The sequence below is a fragment of the Saccostrea cucullata genome, unplaced genomic scaffold, assembly GCF_032062105.1.
Source record: "Saccostrea cucullata isolate Sc308-1 unplaced genomic scaffold, CSIRO_AGI_Scuc_v1 ctg40, whole genome shotgun sequence".
In the NCBI taxonomy this organism is placed as follows: domain Eukaryota; kingdom Metazoa; phylum Mollusca; class Bivalvia; order Ostreida; family Ostreidae; genus Saccostrea; species Saccostrea cuccullata.
The window spans coordinates 1-23,848 of NW_026933337.1; the positions used below are offsets into that span (position 1 = coordinate 1).

The window sequence follows — 23,848 nt, forward strand, 5'->3', positions numbered from 1 at the left end:
CAAATGTCGCTTTTAAATCGTATTTAATCACTATTTATATATTCATTGGCGTATCCGAATATTCTCTCTTATACATATACTTTTATATACACACTAAACATTGATTCTATGACACAAGCATTTTAAAAAGTAGAAGGAACTTGCAGTATATCTACAGATAACGCGAGTCTTCATCGGCTTTAGTTTTGTGCATCAAGGCTCGCAAAATAATTTGTTATTCAGATATCCAGATACAGATTGATAGAGGCCTGTAATAATGGTTTTCCATGTGGGGGAGGGGGACCTCCGAAAAAAATATGTGCAATAGTACAGAGCTGTGCTACACGTGTACCATCGTAGGGTCCATTTTCCAATGATATTTTTCTTCTGTATAAATCCAGAACAGACATCAAGTCAGCGCCGTTATGGGTTACATGTATCAAAATAACCCGATTTTTTTTTAAATGACAGAACTAAAGGCTAATCGGAGAAAAAAAATTAACAATTTTGCTATGGAAGTACTCACAGTCAAAGTAGGCAGATCATTGTAGAAAATACGTTCATGAATTCATATTCACTACACCTAGAAATTTTCTTATAATTGAATTTAGAGATGTATGTACATGTATAATTATTAGAAACACTTGCGTATGGATATTGGTCCACACATTGCAGTCCTGTTTTTAAAGGACAGCAACTTGTTAAGGAATCATTATCTAGTTTGTTGGATATGCCAGGAAACCCTGACAATTTGGCGAAGCCCGGTATGCAAAAATATCTTACGTTTCCAACTATGGTTGATGCCCTGGCATACTCAACAAACTAGATTCCTCAAATAACGGAAGCTGACGAGAAAAAGTTTAAATCATCAAGTTTTTTTTTGTTAAGCTTTATGTAGTTAAGTATATTAGTTATGGTTCACTGCTTCTTAAAATCAATCAAAGATTATCTACTAGATTCCCATAATGTTCTTTTTAATTAACATTCGATTCCACTTCAAAATTTGTGTCCTGCATTTTTTCCCAAGGCAGCCCCAGCCCAAGTGAATTGTTATATATGTAATTCTTGTGATGAAAAAATAAAAAAGAAAATGTTTAGTATAAATCAAGCTGTTTTATTATCGTCTTTTTCAGTTCATTGCCTCAGAAAGTTTCCATCATATTTAAGTATTCCGATGTCAAAATGGCTGTGGGTATGTTGATCCAGCACCCAAGTTCTGTAAAAAAAAATAACAACAAAATATTAAGTAGTTTATTGTTTTCGCTTTAATACTTGTATATTTTAAAGTTTAATATTTAATTTACAATGCCTTTGTCTGAGATAAAATTACAAATAGTAAATGTACTTTATTTCTACATAATTCTACTGGTTCATCGCCTGTAGCACGTGGATTTCGGAATCAAGAGCATGTTACTATAAAGAAGTTACTGTCAGATTTTTATTTTTCATGACGATGATCAATTACGTTGTGTATTAATTTTCAGCGTAAACGCCTTCAGCGTTTATGAAAATTTTTACGGAAGCCACTCGATTGATACCATAATGAAACCAAAAAATTGACAGGTATTTCTTAAACATATGAATCATGTGAATTGTATGTCTGTCTTTCGATTCTGATAAGTTATAAATTTGGAAAGCATCTTGTTTTAATCAAACTGATATTCTCCAGTGAGCCTGTATTGTTTGGTTTATCGTGAATTAGACCCTGGTAACTTCCCCGTACTGTATCTTGAAAGTCATATGAAGCTAAACTATATTAATATCAGTGGCGAAATGTTCTTAGGAATACTTCAGTACGCATGCATTGTTTTAAACATAGAATAATGATAATCCATGAAGCTAAATAAAAATGTTAAATAATCAATCAGTTGTTAATTCTGTTATTTCACAATTTTTTTTACAAAAATATACATCTTTGAAAAAAAAACCCCCTATTTGTCAAGAAAGCTCAATTTAAAGATGGATGGATATTTACGATCAATAACCCTTTGTTTGTAAGTTTTGACAGAATCATGAACTTGAGTTGCTCTTTCACCACTCAGATATTTTACCTTGAATTTTATTATTTAAACATTTCAATGAACACTTGCTATATTCCAAAAAATATAAAAAGTAGGTGGGATTTAATCTCCAGCATATTTACAGTGGTTTCATGGTGTAGTGGTTATCACGTCTGCTTCACACGCAGAAGGTCGCGAGTTCGAGCCTCGCTGAAACCTTCACTTTTTTGCAGTAAGCTGGAATTTCGTTTGTAAGAATATTAAGGACAGATGATACAAACTTTTGTCAAAAAAATTGAAAACAACAACTTGGGTCATGTTTAAATGAGTAAAATGAATAACTTTCACCGCGTAGTTTTTGATTTTTTATTCAATTTTTTTTTTACAAAAATGGAATTTGAAGTGAAAAATATTTGTATAGATTAACAAGGATGGTTTCAGAAGGGCAGACTTTTGAACATCACAGAAGGTTTTACAATTTCTTCATATTCTAGAAATTTATTATTTGCATCATTTGCAATGAAATTAGGCCAAAAAATATAAACCAATCCAGGCATTCATTTTTTTGTTTGTATCATCTGTCCTTAATTATTAATTGATTTATGATCGATAGAAAATGGTCATTACAACCTATACCTCTAGCAATAAATCAAACGACATTTAGATAATGAAATAAACTTGAGTTTAGCGTGATAAATTCGAACAGACTTACCATTTATATCACATGACCATATGATAGACACAAGGATCCCCATACCATAATAAGATGCTCGCAAACAATAAATCTCATTAATAATATACATTAAAAACTGTTTTTGCTATTTAAAAACAAATACTCAGTAACCAATGACAGAGTATACGCAATATCCCGAATCATATTATTATACCTGGTTAGTACGGAGACACGCTTTTACCTACACGTAGCAAAAAATCCCTCTTTAATTAGTAAAGTGAACAAAAATTCACATTTCAGCAACATTTGGACTTTAAAAATTACTTGTTAGATTATTAATATATTTTTTTAGTGAACCAACTCTACAAAAAAAGAAACTCTGTATAAATACTATACCTCTGGCGGTTCCGTAACTGTAGCTTGTAGAATACTATTATCAACTGTTGGACTGCCCTAAAAATAACAAGTTTACAGTTGGAGTCGACTGCATAATATCAAATATTGTCCAATATACGAGGGTTGTTCGAAAAGTTCGTGGACGATGTCCATCTTCGTTATATTACTCACTGGAAATTCAAAACAAGCACATCATTAATATGTAAAAATATTTGTTTTGTTGATGTGTGAAGTTTCATTCCATTCGATTTAACACAAATAAATTTACTTCATTTTGAAATCAACATGTTTTGTACCCGCGGAGCACACAAAACGGCAATGTAACGTCAACACATACCGTCGGGAATTTATAATAGATACTATACCTATACATTTCACACAGGATATTCCAATGCCCATTCATTAAATTATTTCTCTAATACTTGACATTTATTGTTTTAAGAATTGATCTCATTGTATAATTTCCTTTGTTAAGGTTTTAATTTCTTTTACAATACTAACTTTACTCTGCTTTCTCAGGATAAGCAACTCTGAAGCGCCTTTGTCTTTCTTTTACGTTTCAAATTTTAAAGTTTTGTTCAGATGTTTACAGTAAAACCGTTTGTTCACAGGTCATCCTCATCCAATACAGAGTCCCTGTCACTCAAATATTGCCTGTACTAATTGTACACACATGCACAATTCGCTTGTGACACATTTTCTTGATTCCTTATACATTTTTGACAGAGTTTATACAGAATTTTTCCTGAGAAAAACACAAAATTGCTTATACCTGCTGTCCGTGACGACTAAAACGTCATCATTTTTGTCGTTTTCAATGAGGAAAACTTCCTTCTCTAGTTGATTTCTTTTCAACAAAGCAAAATATAAAAGCATAATTTAGTACACGTATCAATGTTACAATTTTGAAAAATTTCTAGGTAGTTTTTATCCATTTTACAGAGAATATGACTATAGACATAATTTATTGTATTGTCTGTAACTGACTAAATTTTGACCTGCTCCGCGATCCGATTTTTGCATTTTTAAAATCTGGACAAGTTTTTAATCAATCGTAATATTTTGTCAAAATTCATACATATCATTTGGATTTATTGTTAAAATATTTCTACCAAATTTGGTAAACATATGACGTCAAATAAAAAAGATATGACAGTTGTCCACGAACTTTTCGAACAACCCTCGTATAACCCAAAACAGTACACTGAATGATATGACATGATTCTATTATTAAAATAATTGATTTTTCAAATTGTAGACCCTTGCTAAACGTTAGCAAATATGCCGTAAACATATTTACACATATGTTTTAGATAATATGAAACAATAACATGGATTTTACATGTTCTTCTACAGCATATGTATCAGAATACATGTACTGAATAAAATGAACGCGGAGGAATTAATACCAGTATTTGCATGAAAGATTTCTTATAGCGAATAAGTAACGAAAATTATACTCCTTAGCATAAATTGTCATATTTACAGAAATTCATACTATGATACATAAATATACTTCTATAAGTTACCTGTCCGGGACGTTGATAAGAGGACTCAGCAAAGAACCTGCCGGAACAGTCCGTGTCCTCCATATTGCCGCTGACGATGCGGACGAGTATTCTGTGACAAATTCCGGTGGGGCAGGACGCTTTCTCTCCTGGCTCATAATCAGCGACATGTATCATTTTAAAGAAGATAACTCTGAAATTTTAATATTAATAACAATGCAATGTTTGCTGGTTGTGAAAAAGAAAGGGAACGGTATGAATCTCTAGACGAACATTGGGCTTCCCAGAAAATTATTTTGGTCGGTAGAGTCGGTTCGATAAAATACACAGAAAATGTAACGGTATCAAAAGAAACATAGTTTTTTACTATAATGATATAGTATATAATACTCAGAATAATAGAAATATAATTCTAAGATGCCTTCCTTTTGGGACTGAAATAATTGCAGCAGGAAATGCACTTACAATATACCCCACTTGTCTGATAATTACATGACAAAATACAATTACCCCACTTGTCTGATAGTTACATGACAAAATACACTTGCCCCACTTGTCTGATAGTTACATGACAAAATACACTTGCCCCACTTGTCTGATAGTTACATGACAAAATACACTTGCCCCACTTGTCTGATAGATACATGACAAAATACACTTATCCCACTTGTCTGATAGTTACACGACAAAATACACTTGCCCCACTTGTCTGATAGTTACATGACAAAATACACTTGCCCCACTTGTCTGATAGTTACATGACAAAATACACTTATCCCACTTGTCTGATAGTTACATGACAAAATACACTTGCCCCACTTGTCTGATAGTTACATGACAAAATACACGTATCCCACTTGTCTGATAATTACATGACAAAATACACTTATCCCACTTGTCTGATAATTACATGACAAAATACACTTATCCCACTTGTCTGATAGTTACATGACAAAATACACTTGCCCCACTTGTCTGATAGTTACATGACAAAATACACTTGCCCCACTTGTCTGATAGTTACATGACAAAATACACTTATCCCACTTGTCTGATAGTTACATGACAAAATACACTTATCCCACTTGTCTGATAGTTACATGACAAAATACACTTGCCCCACTTGTCTGATAGTTACACGACAAAATACACTTGCCCCACTTGTCTGATAGTTACATGACAAAATACACTTACCCCACTTGTCTGATAGTTTATCCCACTTGTCTGATAGTTACATGACAAAATACACTTACCCCACTTGTATAGTTACCTGACAAAATACACTTACCCCACTTGTATAGTTACATGACAAAATACACTTACCCCACTTGTATAGTTACATGACAAAATACACTGACCCCACTTGTCTGTCGATGAAGAATTTTCCTCCCTCGGTATCACCGAGAACCTCGTCCAGCGAGTTGACCATCTCAGTCGGCCTCCTATCTTCGTCCAGTTTGTAAGCCACTGATAGGACACTGTCCCTGGGTATACAGTAAGCCATCACTGCGGTGTCTGACCTGATACAAAGAAAGACAATCTTTATAGCTTCACAGAGAACATTTTGGGTGCTTTATAAAATCAATGGTTCTTCTAGGTGAATTCGATTATCGTACGTCGCAAACATTGGACAACCGCAGTACCCGGTTATCAGTCCCTCCTTTCTCTTTTCCCAAAGGTTGATGAACTACTTAAGAAGTCTTATCCTAAGATCTTTGAATGAATATTAACAAGATTTCATTTAAAATTCAGAATTGATACGTGTATGTGACACAGCAAGTAAACTGCGCTAAAATAATTTCGCAAATTTGCAAAATTTATTTCCATGCAACCAACAAGTTTTGAAAAAGAGATAAAGTAATGCAATTAAAGGGTGTTAAGAAAGTTCATTCCACATTTTCTTTTTATTTTCGAAAAGAAATACGATGAGAATGTGTTCAAAATTTGTGATATTTCATCAGTACAGACTTCATTCTTGCCACTGATAAAGTTTTAACTGTCTTGTTGAATCAATAAGGGGAGGTCAAGTATTTAAACAGACGATGTCTGTTCAGAAAAAAATAGGCATGACGTATATTTGTGACATATATTAAGCAGACAGGTCAAAACATCCTTTTAAATACTATGCAAAAATTATGAAATCGGTAAAAAAAATTTCAACATGACAAACCTATTCTTTTAAAAAGTGATCTATCGTTCTTATACCTACATTGTATGCTCATCAGCTTGTCTGATGCAAGATAAAATATGAAGAAACGAAAGTAAATTATCCTTTATTTTCACTCAAAATGACCAGCATTTCTATCATTAGAGTGCTTTAAAAATGTCACATATATTTTCATATATGGAAGAAAAATCCTATAACTTCCTGCTTGAAATGATTTGCTATAAATCTAAAGCAAATTTTTGCGATTTTGTCAGACTTGAAAATTCATCTCTTTAGTTAAACACTACTTTGAAATTTTTGACAATATTTTATTATGGAATGGACTTTCTTAACACCCCAATAATTTTGAAAATTCTTCATTTCCGTAAAAATAACCCTTAGGCTATGGATAAAAATCACAGAAACATAAACTTAGTAAAATTCATATACTTTGTAACAGATTCTCCTCCAAAATGAACGACAGCTGGCATGCCATTTTTGAACACCATCAAATAAAGGAAGTTGTTGCCATTTGGGCCGAGAATGGCGAGAAATTTTTTCTTGAACAAGTCTCTCTTCTGTGGAGAGTTGCCATCCACTCGGTAAACGCTCAGTAACTCTTTAGTTCGATAAATAGCCTGTATCTAAAATAGTTCACCGAAAAATTCACTGCCGTATAATAGGATTTTAAAGTGATCACAGTTTGAATGATGTATACACTTCAGATTTTTGGTTTGCGTCTCATGATAATGATAATCCTGTGTTGTAGATTATAAGATATTAATTTTAAAAAAAACCAAGCAACATAATCATTAAGTTAATACCAATATTTTATTGCATCGCCATGATTTTATGATGAGATAAAACTAACCTCTCCAAAATTATAAGGGCAGTAAGCCATATTCCAAGACTCCCTGACTTTACATTGACTCGTGACGTGGAAAGGAATATTTACAACCAATGTGACGTCATTTGGTCCGGTACTTTCGGTCAAACCGTTACCAACGTCTTTCACGGAGAACATGGCATCTATGTCCTCTGAAGTTTCACATGTGTCGAGTTGGCGAAATTTGATCCTGTTATTGGGTCCCTACAATAAGTAAAAAACCCACCCTCACAACGTGTCAAGGGTCCCACGATCACAAGCGAAAGGACCCCTTGAAGTTGTGAAAAGGGGGGTATTTAAAAAAATTCACATTCTTTATGTGCGAGAATAAAGTGAAACCAAAGGGAGTTATATGTACATAAAAAATTACTAGCAGCAATGGTCTTCTTGCGTTTTTCTTTTTCTTGAATTTTTTCACATACGAAATAGTTCTTTAAGCAATATATTTCAGAAATATACACAATAGTATATTGAGTAAAGAGAGAAGGCTCACATCGTTGTATCCGAATGACAAGTTTTCAACTTGATTTTGTGCATTCATGTTTATGAAACAAAGCTTGTTGGTCAGAGCTGTTGCCTGATATGTGGAGGTGGAAATGAAATCATCAAACCAAGTGTTCGTCACAAATACAGGCCCTTTTTCAAACTGGAACCCTGTAACATCCTTCGACCTGGAATCGACACAAATAGACAATATTGATCAACACGAGAATGAATAATATTTGTATAAAATCAAACAATTATTAGTGTATCGCAAATCATACATCACTAACGACTGCATCTGTTTGAACGGCACGTAGTAATCCCTTGTCCCTCACCCCCATCCCCGAAAAAAAAACATTTGCTGCAAAAAGAAAGAGTTGCATACCCATTCTACATCCAACTCCTCTCTGCAACATTTTTTTTTACGTTTGATCAGGGTTTTTTTATTGCAAAGTTTATATGAGACACCCTCGAAAAAAATACTGCCTGCCCATTGTTGAATGATGTGCTTCTATCAAATTAAAATTCATCCATTAGATTTTAATCAAATTTAGTGGCTTTGCTGTTACATGTACAAAAATTAACTAAGGAAAAGATGTGTATCACATCTAAATGTCTGAATATGGACCAGTTTGGAACGGTGTTGTAAAGTATAATTACTGGTATTGTTATGTTGGGGTTGTTAGGGAAGAAAAGACGCTGTACAATGCCGACCAATCAGAATCCGTAACATCAAATAAAAATATATCTGTTCGTATTTAATATATATTGTTCATTAAGAAATTAAATATCTGGAATAAGAGAAAAGAAAAACACTCCCCCCGCCCCCAAAAAAAAATCGTAGAGTCTTCGCTACATCTAATTAAAGCATACTTACGGCTCGTTAGGGAAGGATCTGGTCTCCCCCGACTTGGGGTTCCCCAGATTATCAGTGTACCCCAGCACGATATTGTTACTGAACTCCACCCATATATCACTCTCCCTACAAAACAAACATTATGCACTTCATTTTATTTTTAATTTTTTATTTAATTCCTTGTTTTTTTTGTTTTTTTTTGTCTGTTGTTTTTTTTTCTTTTGGACAAATCTTACATATTGTGTTATTTCTTTTTAGGAACTAATACTTTATTTTGGAAAAAAGGGGAAAAAAATCAAATATATTCCTTTACTTGATGACAATTGCCCCCAATAAGCTGTCCGCAAACCTGAAATATGAAAAAAATGGCTTTTTTAAAAACCTACTTTGAAAATGTAATTATTGCGATATGTATGTGAATATTCAATTACATTTGATATTAAGCATTTGTTTAAAGTTTAGAAAACGAATCAAGAATATGAAATGTTCTTACGATGAATCCCTGACAATCATCGGTGTCCCTCGAACCCATGCGTTCTGTACCCTATTCTTGTATGCTGGAGGATACACGTATATATCTTATTAATTGAAATCATAAAAGTAAAAGTTATTTTGTTTGTCAGGAAAGATATGACAAGAAAATGTGTAAAAGTATTCTGCAACTTTCACTTCAAAGAGCCGAGCGCATGGCTAGAACCATTTCCAGATTAGTTTGGACTTTCAGTAAGGTGTGGCGTTCTCGGTGCTACGTAATTAGCTTCTGTCAACTGACAAATAGATTCTCATTGGTTAAGAAATTTGTAACATCAGGAACTTTAAATTGATGACGAATACGACGAGACGACTTAAGCTCCACCTCTTTGCTGGACGAAACAACGTTATTGGTTATTCTATACACTAATTGGCATTTGTCCGAATTTCTTTCCCAGGTATATTTCAAAGTGAAGGAAAGCTGTGTAAATTTCAAAAGCTATTTATGTAACGTCGAGAATACCTCGCCTTACTGATCAAACTAACCTTGAAATGGTTCTAAGTAACAGTTGCTACCGTTTTTTATCATATTGAATGCTGTTGTTAAGACATGAATGATAGCAGTATATGCAAGTAAAATATATATTTTTTACCAGTAATTCTTTCGATCACTGCCGGGACAGGTTTGGAGGAGAGGTCCTTTGGATTCTCTAGTGGGTTGTACATGTTGTAACCACTAACCGTCAGATTATCGAATTCGATGTTATCAATAAATAGCCCGCTCTGTAGTGTAAGAGACGTTAAATGTACATGCGTCACAAGACGCGTCTACATTGTAACAAACGATGTACATGCGTCACAAAATACGTTTATATTGTAACAAACGCTAAATGTACATTACTGATACTAACAAGACGCATCTACACTGTAACAGACGTTAGATCTACAATGCGTCAAAAGACGCCTCTATGATGAACTTTTATTCTTTTAACTTGTAACATTCTAAATTACTTTAAAACCAATACGATGAAAAAAATAAAAGATAGTAAGTTTGAAACCATCAAAACCTTGACTGAAAATATGAAAGAAAAAGTGAGCTAGCTCACATACCCCACGCTCCCCCAAAACTCAGTGCTGAAAATCCCGAAAAAAATGAAAGAATCGGAATTTCCTGGTAATATGCACATCTACAAATTGTGTCCTAAATATCTGCAAAGTTTGATGGAATTCTGTGCAGCGGTTTATGAGGAGTTGCGATGACAAACTGTTAATCACTATATTCAAGATATCCCCAAAAATCTAAGTTGTAAAGTGCCGAAATTCCCAGAAAAATAAAGGATTCAGAATTTCCTGGTAAAATGCACATCTATACATTGTGTCCTAAATATCTGCAAAGTCTGACGAAATTCTGTGCAGCGGCTTATGAGGGGTCGCGCTGACAACATGTTCATCTGTATATTCAAGGTATGGCCAAAAATCTAATTTGAAAAGTGCAAAAATTCCCAGAAAAATTAAGGAATCGGAATTTCCTGGTAATAATATGCAAAGTTTGACGAAAATCTGTGCAGCGGTTTATGAGGAGTTGCACTGACAAAATGTTCATCTCTATATTCAAGGTATGGCCGAAAATCTAAGTTGAAAATATCTGCACACATTGTGTATAAATACGAAATTCTGTGCAGCGGTTTATGAGGAGTTGCGCTGACAAACTGTTCATCTCTATATAAAAGATATGGCCAAAAACCTAAGTTTTTAGTGCGGAAATTCCCGGAAAAAATAAAGGAATCGGAATTTCCTGGTAATATGCACATCTACGAGTACATATTGTGTCCTTAATATCTGCAAAGTATGACGAAATTCTGTGCAGCGGTTTATGAGGAGTTGCGATGACAAACTGTTCATCTCTATATAAAAGGTATGGCCAAAAACCTAAGTTTTTAGTGGCCGGAAAAAATTAAGGAATCGGAATGGTAATATGCACATCTACATATTGTGTAAAAATTATCTGCAAAGTTTGACGAAATTCTGTGCAGCGGTTTATGAGGAGTTGCGCTGACAAACTGTTCATCTCTATATTCAAGGTATGGCCAAATGCCTAACTTAAAAAGTGCGGAAATTCCCGGAAAAAATAATGGAATCGGAATTTCCTGGTAATATGCACATCTACACATTGTGTCCTAAATACCTGCAAAGTTTGACGAAATTCTGTGCAGTAGTTTATGAGGAGTTGCGCTGACAAATAAAAACAGGACTGACTGACTGACTGACTGACTGATTGACACTCTGACGGACGGGTCAAAAACATTATACCTCACGCAACTAGTTGCGTGGGGTATAATAAAATGAGGCAAAATCCTGATTAAAATTACTGTATATAATATCCAAGGACATTTTGATTAAACAATGTTAGATCTAACATTGAGATAATACCAAATAGAAACGTACGTTTGCATTTGAATGGAAAACATTATTTTTAAGTAGCTTTATTTTGGTTCGTCGAGCTTCCATTTCTTGCATGAAATTCTTAGTTCTTGATGGTCCAGTTGGTATATCGGGGTAGACAAACCACATTCCAACACCCTGAAGTGAAAAGTGAATTAATTCTGGATATGCGGTAAATATACATATTAATCATAAATGCAAATTTAAAATAAAATGATTTTTAAAAATATTTCTTGAATTACTCGTAATATCCCAAAACATATAGAATCAATGTTAATGTGGCTAGAACTTCTTGTAAACGTAAATAAGTATGATGGCCTGCATTGCTTAATGCGTTTAGGTCATTTTATCATTGAATCATTAATGAAACAAATATTGCTGGTTTTGAGCTCGAGGTCAATACGATTATTTAGCCACATTCCCCTCGCCTTTTGGCTTGGTGAAAATTGTAATCATCAGGTGCATTAAATAAATCATCGTATTGCATCTAGTCTTTGATCTACATGACGTATTATTTAAAGTTACCTGGCTACCTGCTGCCACGTTGTTTATAACTGTAGTAATGGGATTGGTGATCCAAAAAGTGGCGGGTCCCTTCCCCCTTAAATGGTAAATAAGTTAAAATACGTGAGAGAAAGAAAGAAATGAGAAATGTATAAAAAAAATTGTAAATAAATTTAAGAAAATGTGAAAAAAGGGACTGGCAGCCATTTTGAAGAGTTGGAAGACGGCTGAACAACCAAGTTCAAGTCAAATCTGCAACTGTTTGCAATTACTAGTAATCACTCGGTATCTGATCCATTAAAGGACTCATAATCAAAATACACACTGGTCGGTCGGAATGGCTCCTGTCTGTCCCAGCACCGGTGTCCCCACAAAATCTTGTTGCCCCAAACCAAGATTGCCCCGGAAGTAAGTATGTTTCTCTCCACCGTCCTCCATGAAAAATCCATGACCCACGGTATCATAGCAAACATTATCGAGAAGCTGAAAAAGACAATCAATTAAATGCAGTAAATGCTTCGTTTTTAAACCTTTGAGAAGATATGTTATAATAATATAATATAAATTTGCAATAAATAATGTTTTTGCTTGCTATGGTATCATTTTTGTGTTAACATCGTAAAAAATTTTTAAAAAATCATCAAAGTTTATTTATTTTCGAATGTATATACTAATTTAATATACACTGTACAAAGGTACATTATGTATTACCCTGGCGCTATGTGTCCCGTGGATTGTCACACATCGGAACTGGGTGTGGTGAATGGAATTTTTGCGAATGACAGAGTTCCTGGCGTATAATGTCCTATTGGCTAGGTCTTCACACATGTGGTAATGCAGGGGGTACCTGCCTACAAATGACAAAAGAAGACATCGGAAAACAGCAAAGAAATCACCAGTGAGGTTTATATGATATCATCTGACTGTATCGAAACGTAATGTTTATATTTTAACTGACCTAAAATCAGCGGATGACCCATATTCGTGATTTCTGTTCCTTGCACTTGTACGTCCTTAAATCCGTACAAGAACTAAAAGGATATGAAATGACAGAAATTAAAATCAGATCTGTAAAAAATCGCATTATTTCGTGGTCTCAAAAACTACTAGTATGAATCTTCTTGAGAAAATTTGAGCAAAATTCACCTTGATGTGTCCACCATTATTATTCCCCTCTGAGACTACAGCATCAATAAGAATGTTTCTGGTCATTAGTCCCACCTCCGCTCTCATATCTACCCTTTTATAGATTTCTCCATAATGGTCATACTGGGCAGGATCTATATAAAAAAATCGTATGTCAGTTTTGCTTCTTTTAGGTGTGGTGGGGGTACTTGTAGGTTACGTGAGGGAACCTAAAGGGTTACCCGCTCATAAAGATCGTTTGAGGTTGAAAAAAATGTAGCTTACGATTTTTTTTAAAACCTACTGTTTTATGGTTTTATCATACTGTCTAATTCGACACCTGTGCAATCCGAAACACTGTCAATTCCGGAGCGCATGTCGGATTAGAGAGGTTTCACTGTATATGTATATGACTTACGGTCGAGTCTGACGGTGGTAGAGGAACACAGGGGACTGTTACAGGGGACGACAGTGAATTCCTCCACTTGTTTCCAGTCATAGTCAGTAGAAGTTATAAATATCCTATCACCTGTAAACAAACACGTATTTCCTTGCATGCATACGGAATAAATATAATGAATGCGCAAGGTATTGAAAGATATATGTACAAAACCATTACACACAGCTAATATCTAATACTTTTGGGAAAACTTCTTTAAAAAGTCATCGCTTTTTAATGGAATTCGCATAATTACCTTGGGGTATATAAAAATATTTTTGGAGAAGCTGACCTGAGAATATTGCGAAGACAATTTCAAAGATCAAGCAAATATAACATAGATTATTTTAAGACAACTGTAAAATGTATTTTTTTTAATTGCCTCTTTTAGATAAAGTAATGTGAGTATAATAGCCGACAATATAAGAGTAATAGAAAATAACGTCACAAATTTTTCAAAAGAGGAATCAGCGACTTACCCGTTTTCCAAGACCAAGTATCATCTACGACTGAGATAATGGGTCTGACCAGTAGAGTGTTGACGACCAGGAACTGTGTCCTTCCTCTGTAAGGGTCTGGGTAGTTGACAGAACTGACGATCAGCTCCCTCTCGCGGGCCTCGTTATAATACACGACCAGGGCCTCGACGGAACCGTCCGGACCAAACTCCGACTCCAGGTCCTCAGAATAGGACTTCCTGTCACCTATCATCCGAGGTTTGCAGATTTAAAATACGCATTGGCATTAAAACTTATATTCATAAATTTGAAATCATGAACAAATTACTAGAATGTTTTGAAAAAAATGCATGGTTTTGTAGCGATATTTCAGAAAGATGGTCTGCATTTTTTAAAACTATTTCGTAATAGAAAGATAGGTCTTACATCTGCATTTTCTGTGAACATTCAATTTATATTGTATTCTACCACGATTATTATAAAGATCAAAGGAAACCGGCGGACAGTATTCTCCAATAAATCACGAACGTCATCAAAAAATTATCAGATCAGAAACACGTATCAAATCTAAACAATTCAAATGCATGTTTGGCTGTAGAATGAAATACTTGTTTAGACCGCATCGATGTGTCGTCCACTGTAAATTGCATCAAGTTGCTGATGAATGTCGGTTTTTATAGCTAAGCGGGGCTATTCCACGGACCTCCCTACACATTAAACAACGTGATTTTAGCAGTAAAACGAACATGATTTTGTTATTGTATACTGTAAACGTATTACATTTGGCTGTGTATTCTTTTTAGCGCCTTTCGCGGAAAGCAGCCTCCGCTAAATCAAGTACCTCCCTAAATGCTTTGTGTATAAAGGTTTATGTTACGCACATTCAAAAAGCGCTAAATCAAATATACGCCAACTTGTAGAAAATTCTATTTCCGCCAAATATCGTACACGCCAAATATAATACATTTACAGTATTCATTTTAACTGATCAATACATATTACGAACAAATTTGTAATTCAAAAAGGCTATTTTTAATGTATCGAAAGCTCAAATCGTCTGCATTCTATACACAGGTAAGCAAACAAATTTTACCTCTGGTGTTGAATGGAACAGCGTAATCGAGACATGGTGACCTAATTCGTTTCTCTATAGAGGAAACGATTATCCATAATTTAGCGATTGTAGTATACATGGTAGAATAGAAATAAAGTCCTTGTTGTTGTGAATGATGCAGAATAACCTCCTCGGTCTCGAAATGTTGTTAGAAGTATAAAAGCCTCGGCTAACGCCTCGGCTTTTATCTTTCAAACAACATTTCTCGACCTCGGAGGTTATTCTGCAACATTCACGAAAACGCGGACTTTATAATAAAAGTTTGTTATATTTTTTTTAAATGAAATTAGTCAAATTACATACATGAACACAGTTATATACATATTTCAACAGTCATGTATGTACATATAATTCGAATCGTAGTTAGTAAAGAGAAATTTACTATTAATGTTTAAAGTTAGCCATATATCATACCTTTCTTGCCTACAGCGACATAGGCATCGTCAGCTTCCACTGTCCTGAGAGAGTTTGTTCCAAGTCCATCGATAGCATCATATAGCATAGTGTAATCCTTAAAATCGCGCAGAAAGTGCCTCTGTGTAGCAAGGGCATATATGTCGCCATCAGGAATATCTGGTAAAAGTCATTTATTGTGTTTAAATTTTTCAAGGTTCCGCGTTTGTGCCCTCTTCACAGATTTGTGTACGTGTATGTTTTATACATGTATGATTCTAATGCAGGCACGTACATGTAGCATCAATTTTGAAAAAGGGGGGGGGCAGCCAGAGATTTTTTTTACTTACCTGAAAAAGTTGACAAGTAAAAAAAGGCAATTGTCCAAACTCGAAAATCATATTTCGTGGGTAGGGGTGGGGGGTGTAGAGGGAAAAAAATTCAATGCCAATTCCTTTCCATACCAATTTTTCTTCTACATGCATTACTACATTTCCTTCCCATTACTTTACTGTGGTAAACAGTGAGGGGGCCAACCAGCCTTTCAATGAACATTTACAATAGTAAAAGTAGTGTTGGGAAAAAAGTGGGGGGCAGCCCCCCTCCCCCCTGTTGCTACGTGCCTGTTAAATGTGTAAAATATTGACCGCCGAGCGGTATGCATGTAATATGTGCTGATAAAGAATAGATATATTTTTTGAAATAGTTATTTTTGAAAAGAAATATCAAATTTCCATATAAATTAGAAAGATGTAAAAGTATGCCTTGCAATTACTTAATTTTGCCCCGCAAGCTAAAAGTATGCTAATGATTTTTTGTATTTTTACTTAACATTTCCTTTGGAAAATCGTAAGAATTAATTAAAGATGCAATTCACATACATGAGCAGAAGGTTTATGATTATTTATGAACCTAAAATTTTCACAGCTGTGTGTATTGAGGCATGAGGCGTGCATGGAGAATAATTTTTTTTGCGGCAAAATTCATTAATATATTTTATAATTTAATATAGATCTAAAAAAGTCTTACTGTTGATGAAGTTTACGAGGTCCTGCATGGCTGTGTTAATTTTATTCTGGTCACCGAATGCTATTTTTCTATAAATACTATCGACTTTAATAAATCCACGGTCGTTTTCAATGTCAAAGTTTGACGGATATTCCTCCTTGAAGTGGTATACATAGAGACCCTGATTTCTAAAGAGATTGGGCTCCTCCTACATTGAAACAAAAATAGGTTTATTAAATTGTCCTTTTTTGAAAATTAGTTCATGCATTACGTACACAGGAAAACTTACGTCATCAATTAACTGAATGATCACTGAAAGGTCACTGAATGGTGGAGTTTAGCCATTCAGTCACTTTTCAGTAGACTGTTTTAGTCAGTTAACTGAATGACAGGGTTTCATCCTGTGTAATTTGCAAATAGTTTTTTTTTTCTTATCCTACATAATTGATTTAAAAAAAAACAGAAATTCTCAGGACTGAGGGGATAATTTTTAGGAAAACGTGGGGGGATAAAATTCTAATTTTACATCTATCCTCACCCTGTGGTTGAAAATCTCGGCTCTTGTTTTGTCAAATTTTTTAACGTGTTTGGTCAGCTTTGTCCACGACAATTTCTCTTTCCCGTACAGATTCAGAACACCGCCAGCTTCCACGCCGATAAACTTCTCCCCAAAGCCAGGAATGTTCAACTTCTCTTCTGGTTCACCTTATAGTCAAATAATAAGGAAGAAAAATTGCATGTCAAGATTCAGAGCTTTGGTCTTGTTTTACCATTACTTGGTTTTCATAAATGTGTATTGATGGATGATAGACTTTTCCCTTCAAAATATTAACTTGTCCGTACTAGAGGTAACAGAGAGAGAGAGAGAGAGAGAGAGAGAGAGAGAGGCTGTAAAAAAACAAATTGCTTTCTTTTAAACTGATTTTTCCAGTCATGAAATATTACCTAAAAGCGTGATATGTGCCTTCTTATTGAATCTACAGAATTGACTTCCAATGTGAAGTTCGCCTCCATTTTGAATTCTGATAAAATGTGTCCGAAGGCGATAATTTCCTTGTCGGCTCCATACCAAACGACCTCCAGAAGCGATGGTCAGTCCGAAAAGTTCAACAGAAGTGTCCAAGAGCATTGGTTGGGTCAAGGTTATATTAGCACTGGGCCCAGGGGTTGCTCCCTTAAACAATAAATTCTATTGTAGTCATGCATGCTATATATGTTTCAGAAACAGAAGCGTTTTTGACAAGTCAACACCTGAAAAAAAAAATTGGTTGTTTCTAACTTCTTAGGGTTTTGTTTTTGTTTTTTTTGTTTGTTTGGTTTTTTTTTTGTTTGTTTGTTTGTTTTTTTTTTTTTTTTTTTGCTGCTGTTTTTATTTTTTACAAAACAGAGTACATTGTACGAAAGCCCAATGATCGAGCTCATTTTCGTAGGTTAAAAAAAATAATTTTTTCGCGTTATAACGCGAAACTTTTGCGAATAAACGCGTAACTTTCGCGTTATAACGCGAAACTTTCGCAAATAAACGCGTAACTTTCGCTGAACTTTTGCTGTTTAACCAAGACATTTGCACAAGTCTTAACTTTCTTTTGATTTTGTAATATAGTTCATTCATTTCAATGAAAAACAAAATGCTATTTTGATCTTGGACCCTCTCAAGCTATAATTTTAAGTTTTCTTAACTGCATGAAAATGAATTGGGGAGAAAAATCAACCCTTTCAGACATCTTTTATACACTCTAAAGAGAATTTGAAATAAAATTGTTCAGAATAAGATCTCAGATAAAAAAGGTAAATTTGTCAATTGTGTCCCACCACATGATGGGTCAAAATTAGAAGATGGCAAATTTTCATTCGTCTCCATTAGATTCACTGTAGAGATACGACGTCATATTTTGAGGTTGCGCTACAAGGTCATTCCATTGCTTACCAAAACATTGACAATTAATTCAAAGTGTAAAAACTCTTTGCTGTATTCCTTAATAGTTTTCACTGATGGCCCTAGTCCACGAACTTTTCAACAACCCCTTGCCTATATAAATATTGGCGAAAAATTAAGAAAAGTAGACCCCTCCTCCTCAATAAATTTGTTATAAACAACATCCATTTATATTTATTACTTTAAAAGTATCATATGGCACGTTAACTCATGAAATGATACATTGTTCACACACTTATAGTCTTTGTTTCTACAGGGTACAATTTTTAGTCCAAAATGATGGATTGCTTAATTTACTAGTGGTACAGTTGTAGTGAATGTTACTGATAAAAAAACAGATTGAGAAAAGTGTCGAGTGAGATTTTCCTAAAATAAAACCAGTAAAAAGAATTTCGTGAATTTAACAACTGAAAAACATGTACAATATAGTAAAATGCATTTTATTAATTGTTAGGGTTTTGAAATAAAACACATTCTGATGAAAAATCCATCCTATTCTCGCATCATTTCTCCAGGACATCTTCTGAGGAAATGATACTTTATTAAAAGATTCCTGTCAGCGTTCATGTTCTTTTTTTTTTTTTTTTTTTTTTTTTTTTTTTTTTTTTTTTTTTTTTTTGTAAGTAAATAGAGATTTTAATGCATTTGCTCATCAGATAGACTCATCGGTGTAACGCGTTCATGTTCTTATCTGTAAGTGAAGATCAAGGTTCCTGAAAAACATTTCTATATGCATATAATTTCGCGTTACGCGAAAAATTATTTTTTAACATACGAAAATGAGACCAATATATTTTCGTAACATTGACCTTATTTTTTTTCAGAATTTCATTTTTTGAAGATACGTTTATTGTACAGATTTTCGTTGCCTGATTGAAGATGAGATTTTCAATTGATTCATAAATCTAAAAATGTGTGGTGAAACTAAACCTGGAAATTATTTGGAAATAATCACCAAGTACGGGTATTTATTCAGAAAAATCTTAAACAATCACTTTTTACTTATTCTTTTTAAATACACGGGTGAAATAAGGTTTTTCTAGGTAAATCCAAGCCAGAAAAGGGCGCTTAAGGGGGAACACATCGATTTCGGGCACATTCTACTATTATTTAGAGTACTCCTGACTTAATTAAATCTCGGCTCACGTGTTCGTGCATTACATGTAACATTATATAAGTTCTCAGATGTAAAGAATTTTCCATTATGTTCTTTTTAATTGAGGTTATTTAACACTAATTGCTAAACTCTAGATGGATGTTTACATGAATTTAATTACTGTTAAGAAGAAAAAGTGTACGTGAAGATTTAAAAATCAAAAACCTCATAAAATCTCACGAAAGGATTCTATCAATAGACTTTACTTTTTATAAGTTGATCAAGCATAAGAACGTTAAGCTTTTCTTGGTTTTTAACTGATTAAAAAATTGATATACATCATGCTGAATGACGACAATAAATAAAATTGCTTTCATTTCCGAAGTACATTTAATTTTAATGCGTTTTATGTAACAATATTAATCTTTTGACCTTCACTTTTCTCTGCGCACTAATAAGACTGTATTCATGTATTTATATAATATCAATTATACAATATCATAATTTTTACCAGACGAATCCAAAATCCTTATTGAACAGGCGTTCCGTCTTACTTCAGATACATTTATAAGAATTCATTTATTTTGTGTATATCACGTTTTGATCAATGCATTAATACTGACCTGTAACCTTCAATTTTTTAAATACCTCCCGAAAAATTATATTTGCCTTCTAATTATAATCAGTGAGGCGAATGGCGTATCATTTGTGTCAGTCGAGAAGCGGTCAATTTGCAACATAACAGAAAATATCAAAATCACTGAAAAAATGCATCAGTGGTGAAAGTTCAAAGTCTCAAGTTTCAAGTTTTTATTTAAGCCAAAGACCCCAACTGATTTGTTAATCAAAGTCCACAATGACTTAGGGTCATTGTTTTGCAAGTTTCTTACTTTGCAAATAATTTTTTTCTTGTATTCATTGTAACATTTATTGACAATTTTTTTGTATTCTTTACTACATCGTAGTAAATTATTTCTAGACTCTGTAGTTTTCATACGCCAGTGATATTTCTTAGATTTGTGATAATTTTTGCGCTTTACATTACAATCAGCATTAAACCAAGGTTTATTAGATTTAGATTTCTTATGTTCATGATGATTAAGTTTGTAGGGTTTGACCATACCACTTGACGAAGCAGCAACTTTAATTATTGTATTACAATCATTAATTATATCATCAACTATCTCCTGGTTAATTGCATTAAAATCCAAGGTTTCAATTCTATGGTTTGAAATATAAATTTCTTCATCATTCAGATGATGCACAAAATCAGTAGTATTCTCTTTTATCCACTTAGATTTAATGCATATATCATCATTCTCTGTGATTAGGGAACGAATCTTTTGTTTCTCCTTACAAGAATACACAAAATGCAATACACTGTGAACATCACTTATCATAGGATCAAAAGGTAGTACTTCAAATTCAATAATTTTTTTAAAAATAGTAGTTGAAGCTATACAATAGTCAACAATTGTTGTATCTTTGCAAGTGGTATGACCCAATCCTCCGTCCTTACCCACTCTACCATTTACTATAAGCATGTCTAAACTTTTACGCAAGTTAACTAAACGTTTACCATAATTATTGACAGACTTATCCATATTACATCTTGTTATAATTTCTACATTGCTACAAGTATCAATATTCAATATATCAGGGTTCAAAAACAAAGACTCACAAATCTGTGCATCAATGTTAATAAAATCAGGTAAATCTCCAGTATGAGAATTAAAATCACCCATCAAACAGACTTTAGTTCCAAGAGATTGGCCTTTATTAATTTATTTATTTTTCAAAAAGAAAAAAATAATTGGTGACAATAAATATACCTTTTTCCATTTCTGGTTTTAAAAAATTTAAAATTTCGCCTATTTAGAATAAACTTTTACAAAATATATTTTAAGGCATGAACTTAAATTAGTAAAAGATTTTTTTTCAAGAATCACACGAAAAAGGGGGGGGGGGGGGTACTTAAGATGGCAGACCTGATTGTGTTCAACATTGAGGCAAAGCTTTAACTTGTTTAAAAGAACTTTGCTTTAAAAGTAAATTAATTAAGATTGACTTTACAAAACGCATCTGCAGCAGATTTTGACAATAAATAAAACCAACGTTGATGATAATACTGATCTACTTACATAAGTGGCCGTCCATGAAATTAAATCTGTAGCATCGTCCGGACAGGCCGCTAGGGCTACACCACAGGAAATCAACACCCCGAACACTACCCTCATCAGTTCCATAGTATATGTAGCAGTCACACATCTACCGACGATATTTATATCCCAGAAACGTCACACCATGCTGATTTCAGTGACGTAGATTGATTCGGTCACAAATACAAGGTGACAATCGAATATGATTAAGGAATCAGCCTCCTTGATTTTAAGTACCACAAGAGTTATATTTATTTCTTCTTAAGTTTATACAAAAGAAATTTTAAAGTGTTTTTAAGATTAATTTATTGACTGAACTTTATTGTTGATTGACACGAGAACACATAACTTTTATTATCCGGAGAAAGAAAAAGTGCTGATTTGATGTTATTTAAATGTACACAATAAAAAAAATATTTGCGTCAGAGCTTCTAAGAGGAACGAACAAGGATCTTTTCTTTACTTAAATTTTAAAAAGTGTAATTTTATTTCTAACTTAGAAACTTGATAAATAGTATTTACAAACTAACTTGATAAATAGTATTTACAATGTAAGCTTGCTTAGCTTATTTTTCTAAAATCATGATATACATACTGTCTTTTATTTATTTTCAATCTAAAGTTAAAAATGATTACATGACAAATTTATTAGAGTATGTCATGTAGGCATTTTCAACTTCAGACTGAAAATTAATTTATGAAAAAGACAATATTGACTATTAAATTGTTTCTTACTTAGACATGTACAAAAATAGCACCATTGTATTTTAGAACCATGCTTTAGTTTAAGTCTAATATGCAGTCATAATTTTTTTTCATAAAAAATGACCTCGTCACAGTGTCAGCCTTGCTCCCACCCCCGCCCCCATCCACACACACACACTCAAACATTTAAAAAGTGGTCTCTTTCACATTTTGATGCGCTGTAGTCAGATCTTCCATGTAAATTTATATATATTAATAGATTATTTTTTAAACTGAGGAATTTTGTTTTAGATAAGTTGACAATATTTTTTCTGCCGCCCTCCCCCACACTTTCAAAAATGATACTACGTGCCTGACTAGGACCGAATATGATATTGTTGCGTGAATAAAGAGGTCTGAAATGGGTAACTACATATCAATAAAGCAATTTGGGGGTTTTCTTTGCCATTTAATATCTTCAAATTTAAAAAGGAGATATTTAATTTCACTTATTCAAATGGATGACATCACTGATTTCTATTTCGTAAATAATTTTATAGTAATCGAATACCTTTCACTAATCTTTTATTTGTACATAGATTTTTAACACGACGAGTACTAGTATAACCCCACTGCGTCACAGGTCATTGTGCACCCCCTATTTTACTTTTTGATCTGACGCTTATTTCGGGCCTCTCAGAGCAAGACATGGTATTTGCCATTATAACCACATGGGAGGGGGGGTGTTATCATTCATTGAACTTACTGCTCACAGTACCTCTAGTTTTTGTTTACGTCGTGCACGACCTTAGAGGTTGGCCCACTTTATAATAAGCTTTAATTCACACTTGCCATATCTTTTCAGCAATTAGTGCTATGACTTTCATATTTCACATTTCCTTTCATTCAAATTGTTTTGACCTTTCGTCCTTGACCTTGAAATTTTATCCATTTTTCTACTGAAAAACTTTAACCACTGCCATAATTTTTGAACGGTTAGTACTACGTATTTTATATTTCAGTAGTTTTATTTCTCGTAACAAGGTCTTTCTTTGGATACAATAAACTTTAGTCTGTACTGAACGATTTATG

At 33.6% G+C, this 23,848-nt stretch overlaps 1 protein-coding gene and 1 non-coding gene across 2 annotated transcripts; one reads left to right on the forward strand and one right to left on the reverse strand.

The window, feature by feature from the left end:
• Positions 1 to 1,072: 1,072 nt before the first annotated feature.
• LOC134238012 (protein DDB_G0287365-like) lies at positions 1,073 to 22,246 on the reverse strand. Its single transcript, XM_062720141.1, has 24 exons — positions 22,055 to 22,246; positions 17,827 to 18,055; positions 17,420 to 17,586; positions 16,903 to 17,089; positions 15,895 to 16,053; positions 14,388 to 14,612; positions 13,888 to 13,998; positions 13,491 to 13,624; positions 13,303 to 13,375; positions 13,056 to 13,195; positions 12,670 to 12,827; positions 12,366 to 12,441; positions 11,844 to 11,978; positions 10,052 to 10,181; positions 9,421 to 9,484; positions 9,241 to 9,276; positions 8,949 to 9,053; positions 8,082 to 8,259; positions 7,574 to 7,792; positions 7,153 to 7,346; positions 5,915 to 6,076; positions 4,578 to 4,749; positions 3,049 to 3,105; positions 1,073 to 1,195 (listed from the first exon to the last, which is right to left on the reverse strand). The coding sequence occupies exons 1-24, from the start codon at positions 22,157 to 22,159 to the stop codon at positions 1,157 to 1,159; spliced, it is 3,255 nt and encodes a 1,084-aa protein (XP_062576125.1). The 5' UTR covers positions 22,160 to 22,246; the 3' UTR covers positions 1,073 to 1,156.
• On the forward strand, positions 2,126 to 2,198 carry Trnav-cac (transfer RNA valine (anticodon CAC)). Its single transcript has one exon. It is a non-coding gene; the product is annotated as a tRNA-Val (tRNA).
• Positions 22,247 to 23,848: the final 1,602 nt, after the last annotated feature.

Coding starts and splice junctions, on each gene's coding strand:
- LOC134238012 (XM_062720141.1), bottom strand. CDS start 22,159: ATGGAACTGATGAGGGTAGTGTTCGGGGTGTTGATTTCCTGTGGTGTA. Junction 13,625..13,887: donor TACCACCGTCAGACTCGACC/GTAAGTCATATA, acceptor TTTTTTATATAG/ATCCTGCCCAGTATGACCAT. Junction 7,793..8,081: donor TGTCATTCGGATACAACGAT/GTGAGCCTTCTC, acceptor TACTTATTGTAG/GGACCCAATAACAGGATCAA.